Source organism: Opisthorchis viverrini, assembly GCF_000715545.1.
Source record: "Opisthorchis viverrini unplaced genomic scaffold opera_v5_18, whole genome shotgun sequence".
NCBI classification, from domain to species: Eukaryota; Metazoa; Platyhelminthes; class Trematoda; order Opisthorchiida; family Opisthorchiidae; genus Opisthorchis; species Opisthorchis viverrini.
Window position 1 is genome coordinate 1,801,394 of NW_008751674.1, and position 20,090 is coordinate 1,821,483.

Consider the following 20,090-nt stretch of genomic DNA (forward strand, 5'->3'; position numbering starts at 1 on the left):
AGGTGCGCACTTATGCGTGACTGCAAGCTACCTAGGACCAGGCGAGTCTACGTACAAGTGAGCTCGAGATGACCCAGTGCTTAAAGCTCGAATTTACTGATGGGAAGTTCCGTGGTTCAAACCCAACCTCTGCATCTCGGTTGCTCCTTGGGCAAGCTGGCGGTATCTCAGCCCTGGTACTTTTTTCGGGTGGCGTTGTAGCTATGCACCGGAAGGGTATTCCAGGTGAACTACCATTATAGAAGTTTACTATAGAGAGCCCTTTTTTAATTTTCATTTCGCAGGTCAGAGTACTTTATCGATTACCACGAGCTGGACCCCGAACCGCACTTTCTTTATGTTCACGATACTTTGTCCGCTCAACATCCCCCTTTCACGCAGCAATCAAAAGTCTAAAACTAATGACTATCACCTAACCAATCGATTTTCACTAAAATAAGTCAGAACAATAATCCAATGTTCAACAACCCCCAACGTTCCTACTCTGTCAAATTAGTCGGTACGCATCTCATTCTCAGACTGTACTTCTAATGTCAGTGTATGCTGTGTCTCGAAATACTAATGCAGGACCCTACCTCGTTTCTGCACCTCAAACCCGACGCAGACTCCGGTTCTGTTGACTTTGTTCAGTCCTTTCAGCTGGCCTCCATCTTTGTGATGTGCGTTGGTCCACTATGAGCCCTGCGTTGCAACTGCTGCTCGGTTTCTCCTCTATAGTTGTACAAACAGCCGTTGGTTTGTTCTTAAACACTGATTTCTGACTGTCTAGCAGATGCAATTGTTTTTTTTTAGCTACGTAGTTTTGCCTCAGTCCCATCTTGATTTGAATGCATGCACCACCTGGATTCCCTTGTGACTTGACCCTCCCCGGGTTGTTTCAGGCCCTGTTTCTCTTGATGCGGTGCAACTATGATCCAGATGAAGCCCTGCAGCGACTTCGGTTTCGAACAGTGGCTCCTTCAGGTATGTTTTGTGACTGTCTACACCATCAGTTGTCTGTTCACTGCCAGAATTATTGTAATGCTGGGAAGAGTGTGTCGTTCCCCTGCCCCAAGGAGTTGTCATAGATCATCCAAATCGAGCAAAATGATACAAAATCAAGTCACTAATAATGACAATTGATCTTTATTGGTAGGTATTGAATGGCATCATTGTCTGTTGTTGGTGGTTTGGTGAATAAAGAGATGAAAACTGAATCCACGGACTGATTGTAGGGGTCACATAAGATACCCATTGTGTCAGTGTTTAGCTAAGCTTGAGGCTGGTTTCTTAAAGCTGATCATTCCCACAAGAAATCGCCCGAACAGAAACATCCCTGAGAGGGACTGAGCCAAAGTGGTGGTGCGTTCTACGACCTCAATTACTGGTTTTCTTTTCGAGAAAAAAACATCATACAATGTAAGTGCACTATATCACTGATTCCGGTTTACTGGTCAGCTGTCACCCCGTTTCTTCAAAGATGGTGATTGTCCAACTAATTTGCTTCTACTTTGTCCCAGCAAAACGCGATGAATCGATAGTGGCACCCCTTTTCAAAAAGGGTACTCGCAGTGAACACAGAGGAATTCGATTGGCACCCCGTTGTAACTAGACTCTTTGTTTCGCTTCTTTTACTTCTTACGAAGATGCCTGAAGAGGGGATTGTCAGGATTCTGGGGGGGAGCAGCTGTGTGAACCACATCTCAATCCATCACTTATTAGAGCAACAGTGTGCTTATAGGTGCCCCACTATCTTCCATCAATTGAAAAAGGTTTGGAACCGATTGAGAAGTCATCATTTCAGCAGAGCTTGATGAACGGTCGGTAGTTTTTATTTGGACAACGTTCCGCTCTTGACACAAAAGCTTCATCAGGCCGAGTGAGCAGGTTCTGGATCAGTCGAGCCGACACGGGTTGGTGTGCGGTCATCAGAAGGAAGAGTGGTCATCATCTGAATTCCACATGACCTCAACCCCCCTCAAACTAAATTGTCGGAGCACTCACAACCCCACAAAGACCAGGGAAAATCTACCAGTGGCAACCAATCATCAACTGAAGCACCCTGAAGTGGAAGATTAACGAACCAAACCCGATCAGAATTAATTTGAAACTCCCCCAATCTACTAACCGACAGCAGCCGTCAATTGACACTCAACACTGATCTAGTGTGATAATCTGAAGAGGACTAACTTACTGATTGGTTCCCCGTCTGCCTTATAACCTGGCCAGTTTGGTGACCTGCTCACTTGGCCTGATGAAGCTTTTGTGTCAAAAGCGAAACGTTGCACAAATAAAAACTACCGACTGTTTATCAAGCCCTTCTGAAACGATAACTCACGAGGGATTTAACTGGAATTGAGTCTCTCCATTTTATACCTACTTCATTTGTAAATGAGTGTGTTTCGCGTACTGTTAAGTGGGAGGACTGAATAGAGATCCATGCAGTGAAGGCAATAGCTTGAATACCAGAACGCCACTGACGACTAAGTCATACCTGACAATGTCTCTTACCATTGATGTGGCGCCATTTGTATTCACCCGCTTGTGGGCGCACAATTTCCATCTAGCCAATAACATCGATTTTGGTGCTTCATTTGAGTGTGCCTAGACGGCAAAGTTGTCCCACTGTCCTTACCCACATTGTGGAGGCGAGTTCTAGATTGCTCAGTGGTTAAGGCGCGAACCAGACGTTTTTTGGTTCGAACCCGGTTATCTCGATCGCTTTTGTCTAGGCTTGGGCAACTTGGCAGTATCTCAGCCGTCGTATTTGCCTCGGGTGCCATGCCATCTAGACACTAGAAAGGTTTGTAATAATAATAATAATAATAATAATAATAATAATAATAAATTGTTCAGCTGTAACACCATTCCGGTGCCTAGCTGCCATGCCACCCGGAGGAAGCACGACGGCTGGGATACTGCCAGGTCGCCCAGGCCTAGACAGGGGAAATCGAGTGGCAGAGGTCGGGTTCGAACCACGGACCCTNACCCGGAGGAAGCACGAGGGCTGGGACACTGCCAGGTCGCCCAGTCCTAGACAGGGGAAATCGAGTGGCAGAGGTCGGGTTCGAACCACGGTAAATTCGCGCTCTAACCACTTGGGCCATCTCGCCCCCAGTAACAGCTGAACGGTTATTATCTTAACTTATCGTGAGCTTAGTGGGCAGCGAGTGTGTACTATGCAATGATCCTCATCAAGTAAAGGGGAAACATCTCCCGGCAAATCCACTGCAAATCTTACTACAATGAAGGATGTTTACAGTGAGAGCAGTCTGATACTGTCCAGTTTTGTTGTGTTTTGCTGACGGTGGTGCAACTTTAATGTCAGTTCATGGCTTCCTGCTCGGCCCACAATGGTGAATCAAAAGTCACGGTAGCTTGAGGCAGCCCCTTATGAAAACAAATGAAGCTACTCATGACTGTATTTGTAGGATCATCACAAGGTCGCCCTAAAATCTTCGTGAGGAGGCGAGAAGCACTTAGCTATGGATACCCAATCCAGATTGGCCGATATTCTGACCAATCAAGCTTTGCCTTCGTCTAGTTCGTGGTCCGCGCGTTAACAATCCGTCCAACCAGCGTGATTTTCGGTTATTAAGAGCGGCTGGCCTCAGCCCAGCACCAATGATCTTATTGGGAAGGATCGACGACTAAGTGATAATCACATACGAAGATATCCGGCAAATGAACAGGTGAAAAATACCGCAAGCTTGAATCGCAACATATTGTTTGATTGCACCTGATTTTCGGTACGTTTTCCTCGCTTTGCACTTTTGTTGAATGGGGTCCGTGGTTTCAACGCTATTCGATGCCGTTGGCAGTCACATGAGAGTTGGTAAACGAGTCTGTTAAAATGCCTTTTTAAACCTCCACTTCTCACATTCATTTGGCAAAGAAAAGGCATTTTTATAATGTTATTTTGGTTAGTCTTACTCCTGCCCTATATTTACAAAATGGAGTATTCCAAACGTTCTCTTCTTGCGCTTCTCTCCACCTGTTTTCGGGAAATCATATTTGCGTATCGTTGAAATTGTCGCAAAAATTATGTGAACTTTCAATTGTTCCACACACTGTGAAAGTATACTCATCTTATCGTGTGATATAGCTTCATCGCCAGTTCCTTTTGGGAGGTTCGTTCTGCATACCTTGGTTGCTACACACTTACCGTCTTATTACGTTACTCCCAACTCCGGTTCACTCCTTGTTTCATCTGTTACCTCCACCAGAAATCCCCGGATACATGGACACTTGGTCCGAAGCAGACTCAGCCGCCTTTGAAAAAGGATTCGCACTTTATAACAAGGACTTTCGTCAAATCCGCGATACCCGAGTAAGCAGCCGATCAGAATGCTATACAACATCTTGTCACTTTGTAATGCATTTATCCCGTTCGAATTTCGGCCATGTAGAACATGATCTCAAAATCTGTGATACCTTCATGTTTATCGCCTTTATCACATCATCATCATCGTTGAAAACAATACACTATGCGTAAATACTGATGCTTTTTTGCGGTGCGATCGTGACGAAGCGTTTACGAATCAGTTGTCAAGCGCAGTGACCGAGGAGGTGCGCTTTGTGGGGAGCTATTCTTTACAAATTGCCACAATTGAGCCGTGAATCTGTTCTGCGTCAGTGAACCCATCCCGCTACTCCCGGTATTTTCAGTTATTCGCCCTTCTACTGTTGATTAGTTGGTTTGTTGGACGGGCGTGTAGTCATGAGTGATTGAACGCAGCAAAGTCTGTTTGGGTTATTGCCACAGTTTGTGATGTTTGGCTCTCTTCTAGGTCATCATAACTAGAGTTGTTTTTTGCCTTGTTCTTTAGTCCTCCTCAGCCTTCCGTTTAGTATTTTTTTCAATGTGGAACGTGTTCAGCTTATGAACGGCAAATCCCGGCGTGACCTATTTTTGCGATCAGGCGTTATCGTGGCCTGATTAAGCCGATGTTTGATAAATTTAGAATGCGCTCTTTGTTGAAGCTTCAGGCAATGCTTGCTTAAAAAGCTCTGAGATCGTCGTAAAATGCTTTACTAAAAATCCACGCTCAATAATCTCAACCATAGTTATTGTGCCTGATAGTCATAAGCTCGTGGAGGAATAGATGTCTTAGTAGAGCATGAGCAGTATGCATCACTGGCGATGATTGTGTTTAGATTCGTTGGAAGCTGTGCGGTTGACAGCAATTCCGTCCAGTTTTTTTCATTTCCCGAACTTCCCAGCCCAATTTTACCGTTCTTCTCCTCTCAAATTAAGCTTCGGCACAAGACAGTGGGCGAACTTGTTCACTACTACTATTTGTGGAAAAAGACAGCTCGTCACGACGAATTCGCTCGGGTCTATCGTCGGGACAAACGAAAATCCCCACATCCCAGCATAACGTGAGTTATTGATGCCTTTTTCAGCAACGTGCGCCAGTGAGTTAAGAATATCAGATAAGTGATTCGCTGTTACTTGTAGCGGTCATCTTGTAACAGTTTGCAAGGATATCTACGCGTTGATGCCTCTGTACGTTGAGTTGACCATTTTATAAACTAGTTTTCAGTCATTGGCACTGTAGAGTGCTCATTCCAGAGCCCTCTGGCACTTGAATGTGTCTCCGTTTTGGTTGCAACCACCCAGTTACGCTGTTCGCAACAGTCGGTGGTCCATCGGACTGGTGTTGAAGTGAGGAAATAAGCTATTCGAAATTGGTCACAGTCGGTATCTGCCAATCAGCTCTTCTGTCTTAATGGGTAAACAACCATCCGCGCGCGCATGGGGTTGAAGGAAATAAGCTATTCGGAATTGGTCACAGTCGGTATCTGCCAATCAGCTCTTCTGTCTTAATGGGTAAACAACCATCCGCGCGCGCAAAATAACCATTAGTCCACTACGGGATTGAATCCAATAAATGGAGTTGGTTCTGGTCTGGTCTTGTCGAACATCAGTTTGGTAGCTAGTAGCGGAATGTTCGTCATAGTCAGCTATCCTCAACTGGAGCAGCACTACTACTTACCAACGAGCCAGGAGGTCATGCTCTTGCCAAAACGCTTAAGCATTCACGATGCAAATGGCAACATGCAGCTGAACAGCGTCACCTCAGTCTTGACTGTTGTGACAGAAGATGGATCTTTTGTGATGATTGAAGTATAACCCCCCCTTACATCTGTGTTCTGTTCGCTGAAGACCGGTTAGGCTTTTTCTCCACATGAACAACACCCCTTCCTTTAATGGACGCATTTCATGTTAGCAGTAACCTTATTATTACAGAAGGATATTCGTACTACCTATGCTACCCATACCAAGTAGCCTGCACACCCAATGCTGCGTTTGAAACTTACAGGCCGCACCAAACACACTCACCCATCGCTGCCTTGTGATGCATACCGTATGTAACCGCAATGCAATACAATCTGTTCTCCCCCTGTCCTTACCTCAGTGATTTTATGGACTATCTGGTACTGGAGCAAGAGGCCTCAGCAGAATCGTATCCTTATACAATGAATAGTGATCAGTTCCGTGTCAATAACCATCATCACCAGCATCATCATCATCGCCACCACCAACACCATCATATCGGTATCTGTTCTGTGCATAAGACAGCTCCGTCTGCGGCGACCTCCGACTGCGAAGGACACGGACGAACCGCTCCGGAAAAACTACAAACTACTGATTCCTCATGGCCCGCGACGGATTCGGGTTGTCTTCCAAACGGTCCGGATAAGAGTACGTATGAGTTATTTCGCCTTCTCATCCCGCTTTTTTATGGAACCCCAGAGACGGAGATCATGGTTTCCGGGCCAATTGTCTTGTGTGGCGTTTCCTAGACGAGGTTCTCAACCCCCCATTGGGTAGCCCCTATCCAAAAATGTCTGTTTGCTTTTGCGACCGACTTAACCTACTAACTAATTGTCAGTAACACGATTGTTACTCGGTTCGTTTGGCACTTTCTCTGATCACTTGATTCCCTCGGCCAAGTATATTTTTCGCTAGTGAGGACCAAGCGAGACAAGCGGATTGTGGGGACGAGTAGTCTACTGCTCGTATGTGCTGTATGATTTCATTATGTGACATACACTGCTACAATTTTCCACCTTCCAGATAATTGGTGCCCGTGGCTATTGATATACTAAAACATTCTTAGAAGTTTAAGAACGTTGAAATCCGTTGTACAAATTAACGTCTGAGAAATGCCTTACACCACTTTCCTCGTCATTTCTGCCTCTAGCTTCCAAAACCCTGTCAAACCCATGCGGCGCTGCGGATGTCTCTCCGATGGCCGTATCAGCGACAACAGCGGGCGGTACCTGATTTTCTAGTCCTGTGCACGGTGTCGTTTGAACACCGGGTCGTGATTCATCCTGTTCGCATTTCCCCTGTCCTCACTATTCCACGTTTCCTCCAGCACCCATACCGACAAGTCAAGCACCCGTCCTTTCCACGCACGCTCCAATTAGCCTGTTGTTCGGAGTGTTTCATTCACTTCCAACCCACCCACCGTTTATACCCCGCTCGGTGGCTAATTCTACCGAGAGGCGCAGACCATTGTATATTAGGCGAACTCTTCCTCGCTCCAGGCAGCCGATCTCCCACCACCCTGGTTCTCTTCTTCTGTGTTTTGTTTATTCGGTCCTCTTCTTACCTCTGCTATCGTTTTCTTTCTCGGATGCAGAGGAGTTCAAAATATGTCATTTTTTGTGTTTTTCTACTCCGTCCGTTCTTTATTCCTATGATTCTGTGTAAATCTGGTTGTAAGTCGCTACGAGAACACGCGAAGCTGATATTGTCTGGTTGGGGGGGGGGGCGGGGTAACGAAGACTCAGTTGAAGTGCATAGGTGCTATTTTGCCGGCAGTTGTATCTTTCGGCCAAGCGGCTTTCTCTGTCACTGTCGAAGCTATTTTCTCACCACCCTTTACTACACCCCGTGATATGAAGATGATGGTAACCGTCTCGCATATCGTGCACGACACCCATCTTCTAAAGCCGCTTCTTACCGTACAGATGTTTCAGCACGGGTTTCTGCTGATATCAGTGAAAGGAAGAAGGTCTTCGCTGCGGAGTTATTCATTAGAAAATGCCGACTGACCATGGGACAGGGAAGCCAAACTCTCATTTGCATCTTATTTACGAAAACTGGACATCGATCTTCTGAATGCGCCTTCTTGCACTTTCCTGGATATTCATAGACTCCAATCGTTCATTGCTCAAATCCAGGCAAATGTTACAAAGCGACTCCACAAATTCCGCGACAGATCTCCCCTTTTCAAGAGACGCAAATTGAAATTTGAAGAACCACACATACTACTCGCATGCCTCCCCATCAGTAGTATCACCGTTACATCAGGTTCGGTTAGGTTCCGGTTAGTTTTGTACGCCTATAGTTGGAACAATCCAGCTAATTCCATTCTCTGGAAACCATCCATCTCCGGAAACCACCCACCAGATCTTGTCTCGTACGTATTGCTCCACATTTTCGTACCCTGGGATGTGATTGATTCGCTTGCAGAAGTCAAATGCTGTGAAACAAATCAACCGTAGTCTAGGCTAACCGAATGAGATTTTGACTAAGCGGACACTTTCCACTAACCAATCCTGCGTCCGTTACAGCCTTTTTAGATTGAGAGCTGCATCCCTTGTTATCTCTCTCGCTGTTTCCCAGTTACTACTAAGGAGCCCCCATTGCGCGGCTGTCACTTTTTGATTTCCCGGCTGTTTGAGAGATGATTGTGCCTCGACCCGCTAATAAACCGAACTAATGGACGTCTGTAAATGATTTATTGTTGCAGAACTGCTGGCTTACAGTAACACTCACCAAATTATGTGGTGAATAAGCTCGGTTGGCGTGCGTGACAGATGATGCACTCATTTAGATAAAGGCAGGATTATCAGGCACCTTGTAAACAATACGGTAGCTTTGGCTGGGTATCACGTTGTGCGCCGTGTCTCCTAAATGTTGTACGGCTGAACTGGTTATTGTTCCCCCAGTTCCAGAAGCTAGCCAAGGTGTGTTGTGTGCCTTCACTCTTTGACCGAGTTATCTACCCATGCATCCGCCGCACAGCATCAAGAGAATGAGTAAACTAACATATTTCGGGTGTGGATAGGCACTCTACACTTGAGAGTAAGGAAACACAGGCGATTTCGATGGAAAAATATCAACAGCTGAAAGGAACTCTAATGGGATCCCCAATATCGGGATTTATTGCTGAGGCGGTAATGCAAAGGTCAGAGCATGCGGTACCGTTGATCATCAGTCCAAAGCTGTGGATCCGCTACGTGGACGACACCTTTGTCATCATGAAACGGGATTCAGTACACGATGCATATGAACGGCTCAACACAACGCTTGAAGATATCACGTTTACGATCAAACTGGAGAGGGACAACCGGCTACAATTCTTGGACGTTTTGGTGAACAGAAGGATGATTGGGACTCTGGAAACCTGCGTATACCGGAAGGAGACTCATGGATGAAATACAGAAATACAACAGCAGTTATCCAGTAAACCACAAGAAGAGCTGCGTCCAAACCTTGTTCAAGAGGGCGAAGACACACTGCATCACCACAGAACTACGGAAGAAGGAAGAAAAACATCTACTCAGAATATTCCAGAACAATGGATATCCGAAGAACTTTATCAAGAGAAGCTTGGAGAAGAAGACACCTCAACAACAGCAAGAACAAGTCACCAGACGGGTAGTCCTGCCTTACATCAAGAATATATCAGAACTCGCAACTGGATTATTGGTTCAAAAAGTAATCCTCGTGGCCCACAAACCTAATGCCACCCTAAGGAAATTAATCTGCAGACCGAAGAATGGCCGAGACAAAACCAAGAAGAACAGTGTGATACACCGAATCAACTGCAACGAATTCTAAGTCGGACCAACTGGGAGGAAATTAGGCAGACGAATAAAGGAACACAACGCGGCTGTCAGGAGACATGGCCCCCTGTCCTTGATATCCATACACGAGGACAAAGAAGGCCACAAATTCAACCTGGAAAACGCAAAAATTTTGGCATACGGAGACAAGACACGAAAGAGAATTTCTGGAAGCATGGTACTCCACGGAAGATTCGGTCAACCGATGCGTCGAACTGAATCCAAGTTACGCACCCCTACGTGCAACCGGAACCTCAAGGAGGACCGAATATTGGATTCACAAACAANGTCATCCCCTGCTAGCAGCACGTATATTAACACACGCACAACACTACCCAACGCACAACCACCAACCCACCGCTACGCACTACTACGCTCCACAATAACGCACTGATGACGTCACCTCGGTTGGTGATGAAACGTTTGCCCAGCTCAGCGAACAAGCCAACGACCGTCTACGCTACCCGAGCTACCAACATTTTCCTCTATAGAAAAACAGGCACTTTCTTTTTAATCAAGTTCGGAATGTTGCGGCCGTGGAAAACTTTCTTCAAACTGGTGTAAAGTCTTCTGTTCAGTAGGTTGGTCACTATGTCAACCTTGAACGTGAGACTAATGTAAGCGGGATTTCTCTCAATTTTGTCTGTGATAGTGTTGGCTTCTCCCCCTATAATACCATTGTCGGGGAACCTGCCGTCTTTCATAACGTTTCTGGGAGTTAGGATTTATTGTTCCAGCGAATCATCAGAGCATATTTTCCTCACCCTGTTAGTTAGGCTGTGGATCAGATTTCGTTTGTGCTTTCGTGGCACAAAGCTGTTAAAGTTCATGTATTGCCCGGATCACTTGGGTTTTCGGTACGCCAATCGCTTCAGTGTACTGTCGTGATGTCGTTCATGACCAACATCCGGGAAGTAAAAGATGTTATCGGTTTCCCTCCCGAGGCGCATTGGGTGGCCATGTAGGCCTTATTGAACTCTTGTTGTAACAATTACATCTCGGTTTTATTGTTTAAAACCGCGAAAATGTCGTCCGCGTATCGGCATTAGTATTGCGTCTCATCTTTGCTAGCTTTTAAGGGGACTTTTTCAACGTTGCTTATGAAAATGTGGGCTAGCATCGGGCCCAGTGTTGAGCCCATGCGACGCCATCAATTTGACGGTAGAGTGTGCCATTGTACAATAGTTGCACATTCAATATCGTTTGCAAGAGGGACTCTCGCAATTCTTTGACTGTAATCGGCAACTGAAAGTTGTTTGCTTAGGTTGACCGTTTCAGTTAGGGAGACGTTAGTAAACAGTAAGCACATGAATCTGTCTTTCAGTCCAAGGTCCCTTTATTGAGTCCACCAGTCGAAATGTGTCGCTCAAACTGCACGGGCTCATTTGTGGGCATACTGTCTCCAGCACTTTGACGAGCCACTATGCGATCTTTTGACAGTGCAGTGGGCTGTTGGGTTTATGGACTTTGGGCGAGCTATACAGCCGAGGCGTCGTTAATCCTGTGAGTTTAACTTACTCAAAGGTTGTCTTAGAGATCAAACCGACGTTTTAGGCATGTTACCATTTGTTGCTCTATCACGAACGTTTTATCGCTACCTGAACTTGACTTGTCAGCCAGGATGTTCGTCAGTTTGCGCATATAATCAGTTTCATTCCCCACGACCATTCCGGTCCTTTTGCCGGGGCGGCTGTCGATGAGGTCATCTCGAGAGCGTAGCCCTTTAAACGAACCCAAGTTTTGACGATTGACGTGTATTAATAACAGCAATTGACTGAGTCCGACTTGAAATGTGCCAGGTTAGTTGGACTCACTCGAAATAGTTGTCAAAGTTGGTCATAAAGAATTTGAAAATGTGTCTCAATAATAAGGCGGGAGATACAAAATGTCGGCCCTAACAGGGTGTAATCGAGGACAAATTACGCACACAACTCTCAGGATTTGTTGGAAAACGAGACTCTAGCATCGCGATCTCTGAAACTATCGCTATAGGACATCGCGACCCGATTCTTTGTCGGTAAAAACGCTTTGTTCGCATGTTGTACTTGCCGTGGTCCAACTCACCTCCCTCCACACAGACAGCTACAGTACTGACATCCTATTGGTGACTTGAACTAGATGTTCCATGACGAGTAGCCAATGCCCTTTCTCCATGCTGATTGAATTGTGTGAAATACTGCTTTGTTGGCCTTTAAAACTGTATGACTTGAAAAGGCCGGGCTGAAAACATGTTTGTCAACTCATCTTTGTTCTTATTCTTAGTGGGGTTTTCGGAATTTAGGTATGGCGATGAATAAAATGGAAAAGCCGTCTGTCCAGCTTGTAAGTAGCGTAGGGTTTTTTGGAGGCCAAAAAATCAGCGTCTTCGAGGCCTTTTGTCTGTGACCGATTGGATTGTGAGGAGTGGAACATGATGACAAATGCAACGAGAGAGTATCTTCGGGGAAGCAACATAGCAGCAGAGAACTCACAACCATTAGCGATGAAGATACACATGACCCTCCCGAAACAGTCTCCGACCAGGCCACGAACGAGAGCGATCGGTCCGTCGAAGAGGGTGTGTCCATCAAAGAGTGCGTGATCATTGATGGCGTCGGGTTCCCGGAACCAGACTATATACAAACAACCACGTGCGCATTGATAAACGTTTATCCAGCTCCCTGGCTTCTTGTTTCACGATTATTGCTCATCTTATAGATCTCAACAGGTAAAACAGCCTTTTTTGTGTGAGCATTTCGGGATACACTTACAGGTCTACTGGTAGCATCAAGCATTACTACGTTGCTTGAGATGGCCCGGCGGTCAAGGCGCAAAATTACTCACCAGAATGTCCATGGTTCGAACCCAGGGCAGCTGGACAACGTATGGATGCTACGGATGAATGACTACTCATTAGTATTATTGCTTGACTTCGATCGGCCTTCTCTGGAGCTTATCACCATTATGCTAGATGTTCTTGCCAAATGCAGTCAACAGTCCTCACCAGCATTTGGGGTCGTTTGACATTAGTCTGGTAAATCTAACTCCCATGAAGGCGTTGTAATCGTCTGGACTGATGTATTGTTCGGACCTTATTATGTAATTTAGAAAAAAGACTTGCTTTCGGCAGGAATTCTGTTCCAAAACCTTCCGTGAAAGATGAAAAGACATAACACGTAAAATTCACCTCTCAAATGCTTTTTTATACTTGAGTCCTAAATTAGGCTCCTCTGGCCAAAAAGTGGCTTCGATTCTCTCCCATTTCATTGGCTGAAATCACTTCAGTGTACAAGCTTTCTTCCTGGAAGCTGTCCCCAACCCTGCATTGTCTGTTCGAATCCGATTGGCTCTGTACTAGCTAACGTCAGGCGACCCCGATTGGTTATTTGAAATGCTAACTGAAACAAATGAAGTTTGTTGACTGGCTTGCGTTGACCTTCAATCGTACACTGAATATCTGAGATAATTGACTGGTAGGCTCTGAATCCGATTCGGACAGCGATTTGCTGATCGAACCGCCCTTTTACTTGTCACATTCTCCTACAACACTATTCTGTTTTGTTATGATCGCGAAATATGTCGTCCATTAATCACTATTGATCGATTTCAGTTACTCCAAATCCCCAAAATTTCAGAGTTTCCTCCAGTCTGCGCGTTCACAAGTAATAAAGAAATTGTACCTACAAGAAGCAGTTAGGTATTCTGGGAATTAACTAATTGGACTGGCTTGTAAACAAGCAATTGAGAGAACACCGGACTGCTCATTTCTACACTAGATCGTGAGTGTTCTGGACATTTATGATTAGTGGCACTTGTGATAGCCTTTGGGTTTTCAGAAGAAACGCTACGGACGTGGCTACATCCAAGTTCTCTTTATAACATAACCAGATGTATATACCAATGAAACCCAACAAGGTTGTGCTTATAAAAAGGATACAACAACCGACTCCGTTTTGTTCCTGGCTTATAGATGACCACGATGCAGGATGGAAATTGAGCGACCAGTGTCACCGATCTCTCCTACTTTGGACGCGAATACGGAAGTGTATCTGTCCCAGTCAAGTGGAAGCTGCTACGTTTCGACTTTAAAAATTATGAAAACGCATTTTATGGGAGCTATTAGAACACGTATTACCGGTTCACCAACATCATCAACAGCTGTAACAACCGTACCGTAAAAGATCGTTCAGCTGCAGCACCCTTTCCGTGCATAACTGCAATTCCACCCAAAGATAGCATTAGGGCTGGGACACTGCCAGATTACCCAAGCCTAGACAGCGGAAGTCGAGAGGTAGAGGTCGGATTCGAACCACGGACCTTCCGGTCAGTAAATTCGCGCTCTAACCACTGGGCCATCTTCCCGCCACTGTCTGGTTCACTGACGATTCGGAGGGGTGGGTTAGTTAGCTGCGCATTGAAGGCGGTAAATACAGGGATGTGGGTGAACTTTTGATTGGAAAGATGGGAGAGAGCTGTGTATTGATCGCAACAGCTTGGATGCACCAGGGTCATTGAGGGCGTAACTGAGCCATGTCCGACAATGTCTCCAACCAATGTCCAGTGTCGACGTCCACGTCTAAGGAGACGACATTGGCTGCTGGGTCTGCTTTTAATGACTCTCGTACTTCGCTGTCGATTCATCGCCTGACCTCTCCTCAATCGTTTCCGTCTTTCACATCGATGCGCGAAAAGAGCCCTTCACGGAAGTCGGTCGACTGGCATACGGAGCATGGGGCCAAGCCAGCGCAACCTACGGAGTGTTATCAGTTCCTCTATAGTGGGTGAACTATCTCTTCCGAAAACCATTTCACGTAGTTCAGTATGATTGATCTGGTGTAGACTCGAGCAACGCTCCGAAGACATCGATGGTCAAGCACTAAAACGTTTCGATATCCCCAACACATAGCTGCCAGATGATAATATGAAGGGTACCGCAGCTTTATGTACTCGACCGTTGACAGACAAGCTGATATCACGCCTGTGCCTCAGGTGATGCAGGTTCACAAATGCTGATCTAGCCTTCCCAATCCGCATGTGATGTCGTCTTTGGCTGAACCACCGGGAGTGGCAGAGCTACCCAGATAGACAAATTTGTCTACTACCTCAATCGGTTCATTTGCAACCATGAGGTTAGCGTTCGATCCCACCGATTTACGGTCTTGTTAAGCCTAACCACCGGGTTCAGGACCATCCAGGTACCGGATGGTCGTTTTAATTATCCTATGACCGACAATCGTCGTTGAAATTAGATAAAATGTATACAGCTATTTCGCTATACTTTGCGAGCATCAATTCAAGCCGTCCACGGCACTTTGTTGCTTCTACTTTAAATGTGGTTGTCCAGGTCTGAATGATTCGTCCAAACTACACGTGACGAGCTCCCCAACTGACCGTTATTTTACTTATAAGCCCTATGAAGCTCCCAGTGCGTTTACTCGTGAACTCTGCCATGTGACGTGACACACGAGCTATCAGGAAAGTCAGCTTCCTGAAAGCAACCACTGAATGCCCGGAATCTACGGAGACTCTCAGCTCCGCTGGGTGTTGACCAGACAGACAACGTCCCCTCAAAATGCAGTGCGTCGCAGCCTTGTATCAAACCCAGACAGGGCGAGTCAGCGTTGATAAAGGTCAGACAACGCCCCCGCAATATGCAGCACGCTGCAGCCAGACCGTGTGCGTCAGCATTGGACCGAGTTCAGACAGTGCCCCTCCAATAAATAGCTTAGGACCGTTGTACATTCGCACTCGCACGCACTCACGCTCTCGCACCCACTTTGTTGGAATATAGCTGTTGTGTTCCTTTCCGTGAGTCTTTTCTCTCCGACACTGGGCACTGGAGCGGGCTCAGCAGAGATCCCTCAGATTGGCGAATCAGCAGGTATAACACGAGCGTTCGATAGTACATCGCTGCAGAGCCGTTGGGCTTTTGTCCACTGTAGAGTCGCCTGGTGAAAGCAATACTCCGAATATCGATTTAGTCTATCACCTCACCGTGCGGACGAAAGTTCTGTGTGTATGTGAGGTCGCTAGTTACATTCGCTTGCACAGTGTTAGACGATGAGAACTGCCGCAAAATCTGACTGCAGTCAGTCGTAGTGGGATAGCATTTTTCGCAACTGACACCGAGCACCACAGCATTCAAGTAGCAATTTAACAAACTGAGGGTGTTGTACCACTTCCTATGGAAGCGTGCAGCGATTCTAGAGGTAATTTCATCTAAAATTCGTTTCCAGCAAAAAATGAAGATGGGTTGTCGTCAACGTCTGTAGTGACTTTATGTTGAATCTTTTCGAGGACTGGATACAAGTTTTGTTTATGTGGACTTGGCTGTTCGCGAGCCACAAGAAAGAGACTATAGACGTAAAGTACTACTCATAAGGTTGCTGAAAACCCTTCGACAGCGCACGACCGGTTTCACCATTCCTGGGGCTATTCAGGTAGGCGCAATCCCCTAGTTTCCATAGAAATTATGTTACCCTTGAACCCAAGCAACATAAACGAGAGATTCAGCTGGGTCCCACGTGTGTCTCCGTCAAAACCAATCTTATATGCATATAAGTATATTTCGCTAAAAGGACGTATAGTTTGTTGTACAAAGCCGATAGAGTGTTCATTCTGGATGGATATGTCTTCTAATCGTTTACATTCGAATTTTAACTTGTCGCCCGAACATGTACTCACTACTCTATCGGCAAAGCAGCGTATGCTATTCCTCCTCTGTGAAACCCAAATTTCCGCTAGCTTGATTTTGATTACCAATACCGCTGAGTTGATTCGGGAAGAACGTGAAACTACATTTAAGAATATGCGGCCCAATTCATTTCGGCATTTTAAAATGCTGTGGTATAGTTTTCACACCAGCGGAAGCAAAGGCAGTCTAACAGGCGTCGTCAAACAGTTACACTTATCAGTGGTAGAATGACTGAACGAAATACCAGACCGAGGTCAGGATGCTGAAAAGTGGAGAAGCACATGGCGCTGTCTAAACGTCAACTTCAGTATCGATTGTTCAGTGCCTTCTGAAGTTCAGCGTACTGGTGAAAGGAAGAAAGCATTCGCTGCGTAGTTGTTTATTAGAAAATGCCAGCTGACCAGTTACAGACTATTAGACAGGGAAGCAAAACTCTCATATGCATCTTGTTTACAAAAACTGAATATCCATCTTCTCTGTGAACGCGTCAACCTGAACTTTTCTGGATATTCATTGACTGTTGTTCAAATCCAAGCAAATGCTACAATGCGACTCCACAAATTCCGCAACAGATCTCACTTTTCAAGAGACGCAAAGCGAATTTACAAGAAGATATACTATTCGCATGACTCCCTCATCAGTAGTGTCACTGTTACACTAGATCAGTATGGTGGTCACGGAATCCGGACGGAAACCAACTATTGAGTATTTGTGACGAGCCCCAGTTGGACGGATATACCGCTGAGAGATCGGTCGCGCAACTTCGGTGGTCTTCTCCGATCGGTCTGAGGTTCATATTAGGGGGAGTTCCCTTCCAGTCTACTCCACTTGTACGCCTCTCGTTAACCTACGGAATGGAAATTTTACTGGGTGTTTCCTTTTCCCTTGTTTTATTTGGCGTAACTTTTTGTCGACACAGCAGAAAATTTGCTTGGTCCAGCTTACGCGCCTGTGCCAGTGCTATCTTTTAATCGCTCTATCGATTCCATGCACGCCTCGATGATTGGCTACTTTCAAGACGCTGACGGCCACGCTGAATCATCGTTCAGCGAACTGGGTGTTTTTATGAGAAATACATTCATTTGCAAATCAATTTGGTTTGCAAATTGAGTGCATCTCTCGGAAACAGTGCAATTTGGGTTCAAGTAGAACATAGGGTTGACGGAAACTCGGGGACTGTGCCTACCTGATGAGTCCCAAGAAGGGCGAAACTGGGCTGTGGAAGAGTTTCCAGCAAGCTTGTGAGTAGTTTCCTTTATGGGTGTTTTTCTTTGTTGTCTATTCGTTGCTCAGATCCGATTTCCGTTACCCTCTTCCACGTTGTGCGTTGTCTTTTCGTGACGGACATTTCAACCGAATAAGAATAGATGTCACAAGGTGCACGGTCACATAGGTGGCTAGCGTTAGTGTTCGGTATCCAAGCTTTGACCATTTGGGCGTTTGCGCTGTCGCAACACCGTAGCAACTGGTCTGATTGTGACTGATTCGTCTGGAGTCAACTATAAAACAGTCAAAACACAAGATGGTTACCATGGTAGCTGCACTGCTGCCCATTTAAGATGTTAGATGTAATGGCAACTAAACTCATTTGGAAATTTTAAATTCAGAACAGTATAGTGGATTATGATGCCATAATCTGACGTTTCGGTTACCATGAGCAACCTCTTTCAACAGTCAATTGACTAGGGTACAAGTTAAGCGTCATCTGGGTTCGTTATCATGTCTAATGGTTGCTGTGGTCCTATGATTTGTGTGTGTGTTCATGCGTGTTCACATCTTGATTAAGTTGTGCCTCCGTTTGTTATTCTGCTGGCTGTGATGTGTCATTGTTGAGATTTTTGCTCGATATCTGGTGTCCACAAATAAGGTCTCCAGTGTCTGTGGCGCTACCTGACCGAAAAGTCCTGGTAGGCGGGTCATTCGATCGATACAACCAAGGCATGCCACCGTGTCTTCATTCGAGGCGTCAGGCTTATCTCTTACATCACCCCGTTCACCTGTTCAGGCGTGATGGTTCAGGTATGTTCGACGTGTGCTGGTGGTGTAGTGGTAACATGCTCGCCTTGCATATCAGATGTGCTGGGTTCAAACCTCGACACAGCCAAGGATAGGCATTCTTTCTGAGCACCCTTGTCCCTCCCCCTTGGAGCGGACTCATCAAAATGATTGTTCCAGGGCAGGAGGACGACCGTTCAAACGTGAGTGATGTGAGCGTACATTCTACGTTTCCCACAATCACCCACGACTAAACTAGCTACTCTGCCTACTAAGGTGTGCAGTTAGTCCAAGCCAAATAGACGGGATTAAGGAGTTAGCTGTATTCGGTGTGCTGGTCTCAAGGGCTTCATCACAAGCCCATTCCACGTGTGGCTTGAATCCGCATGGTGCACCACCTGATTCTCGGTCTTTTTAACGCTATCTGAGCCGAGTTTGGTTCGGAACTCCTAAATCCTCTTGACTCAATTTACAACGGAGATGAGAGGTCAAAGTTCATAAACTATAGAACAGTTCCTAGAATTTTTGGTCGGTAGAATGTTGTCTCACCCAGTAGGTCTTGGGTACACAGTAATTTGGTGCATTTCTTCGGAAGCGTCCATATTTGCTACGTGAGAATGCACTGAAAACCCAACTCATGAACTAGCCAGATTTTTGGAAATTACTCTAAAATTCCTCACCGGAAAGTTTAGTACTTACGTCATTCATTCATACGACTTTGCCAACAAAGTAGCGCGTGTCACCGTGGAATTATACAACATTCTTGTAAGTTTTGATGTCTATTCGTTGTATACAAATGTGTCAAAGTGGGACCCTTTAAAAATAGACAAGCAACTGCTACTAAATGAAATCACCCTTTCAGAACAGACACAGCTTACGGTAGTGAAAGGTATAGAAGCGTGAATGAGTATCGCTCACTTCGTTTATAAATCAGTGGTTTACACTCAAGAACAAGGCCCAGCAATGGGATCTCCAGTGTCCTCGGTTTTGGTAAATATATTTATGGAAGAATTTGAATAGAAAGCTCCAGGCGGATTCCCATACCCACCCAAGATGTGTATGGTATAATGTGGGTTACACTTCCGTCGTGATGACAAGATCAGTGAGTTTTACAACTGTCTGAATGAACGGAGTCCACAGATCAAATTTTATATGGAGATAGAGTCAACCTCGGGTATACTGGCCTTTTTAGACTTCGGGACACATAAGTTCGAGGGGAAACTGAAGACCACAGTGTACAAGAAGCCAATCGACACTGGGGCAGTTTTGAACTACTCGTCTGCCCATCCGAAGTCGGTATTCACCAGTATTGCCTCATCAATGTTTAGCCGCGTAAGGGACTCAGAGGCCTCAACTTGAATAAAAGTACAAACATCCCTGTAGTGGATACCCAGCTAGTTGAATTAAGCGTCATTTACAAAGGGCGTTAGTATCGGTGGCAAAACCCAACATGGAATGGATCGGAACCTACGTTATTCCATATAAACCGGGGACATCGGACGTCGTTCGAGGAATTCTAAACACGGCTAACATAAGAGTAGCTTTCCAGAGAGGAAACACTCTGCGCTGTGCA

At 45.7% G+C, this 20,090-nt stretch overlaps 1 protein-coding gene across 1 annotated transcript in view; it reads left to right on the forward strand.

Moving 5' to 3' along the window:
• Positions 1-19,876, forward strand: part of T265_01680 (hypothetical protein) — a gene marked incomplete at both ends in the record, with an annotated part of 56,057 nt that extends 36,181 nt beyond the window's left edge. The window contains 5 exons of the mRNA XM_009165746.1: positions 882-963; positions 4,206-4,309; positions 5,237-5,361; positions 6,402-6,688; positions 19,710-19,876. Coding sequence (XP_009164010.1) covers positions 882-963; positions 4,206-4,309; positions 5,237-5,361; positions 6,402-6,688; positions 19,710-19,876 — 765 coding nt within the window. The remainder of the gene's footprint in view (positions 1-881; positions 964-4,205; positions 4,310-5,236; positions 5,362-6,401; positions 6,689-19,709) is intronic.
• Between the last annotated feature and the right edge of the window lie 214 nt (positions 19,877-20,090).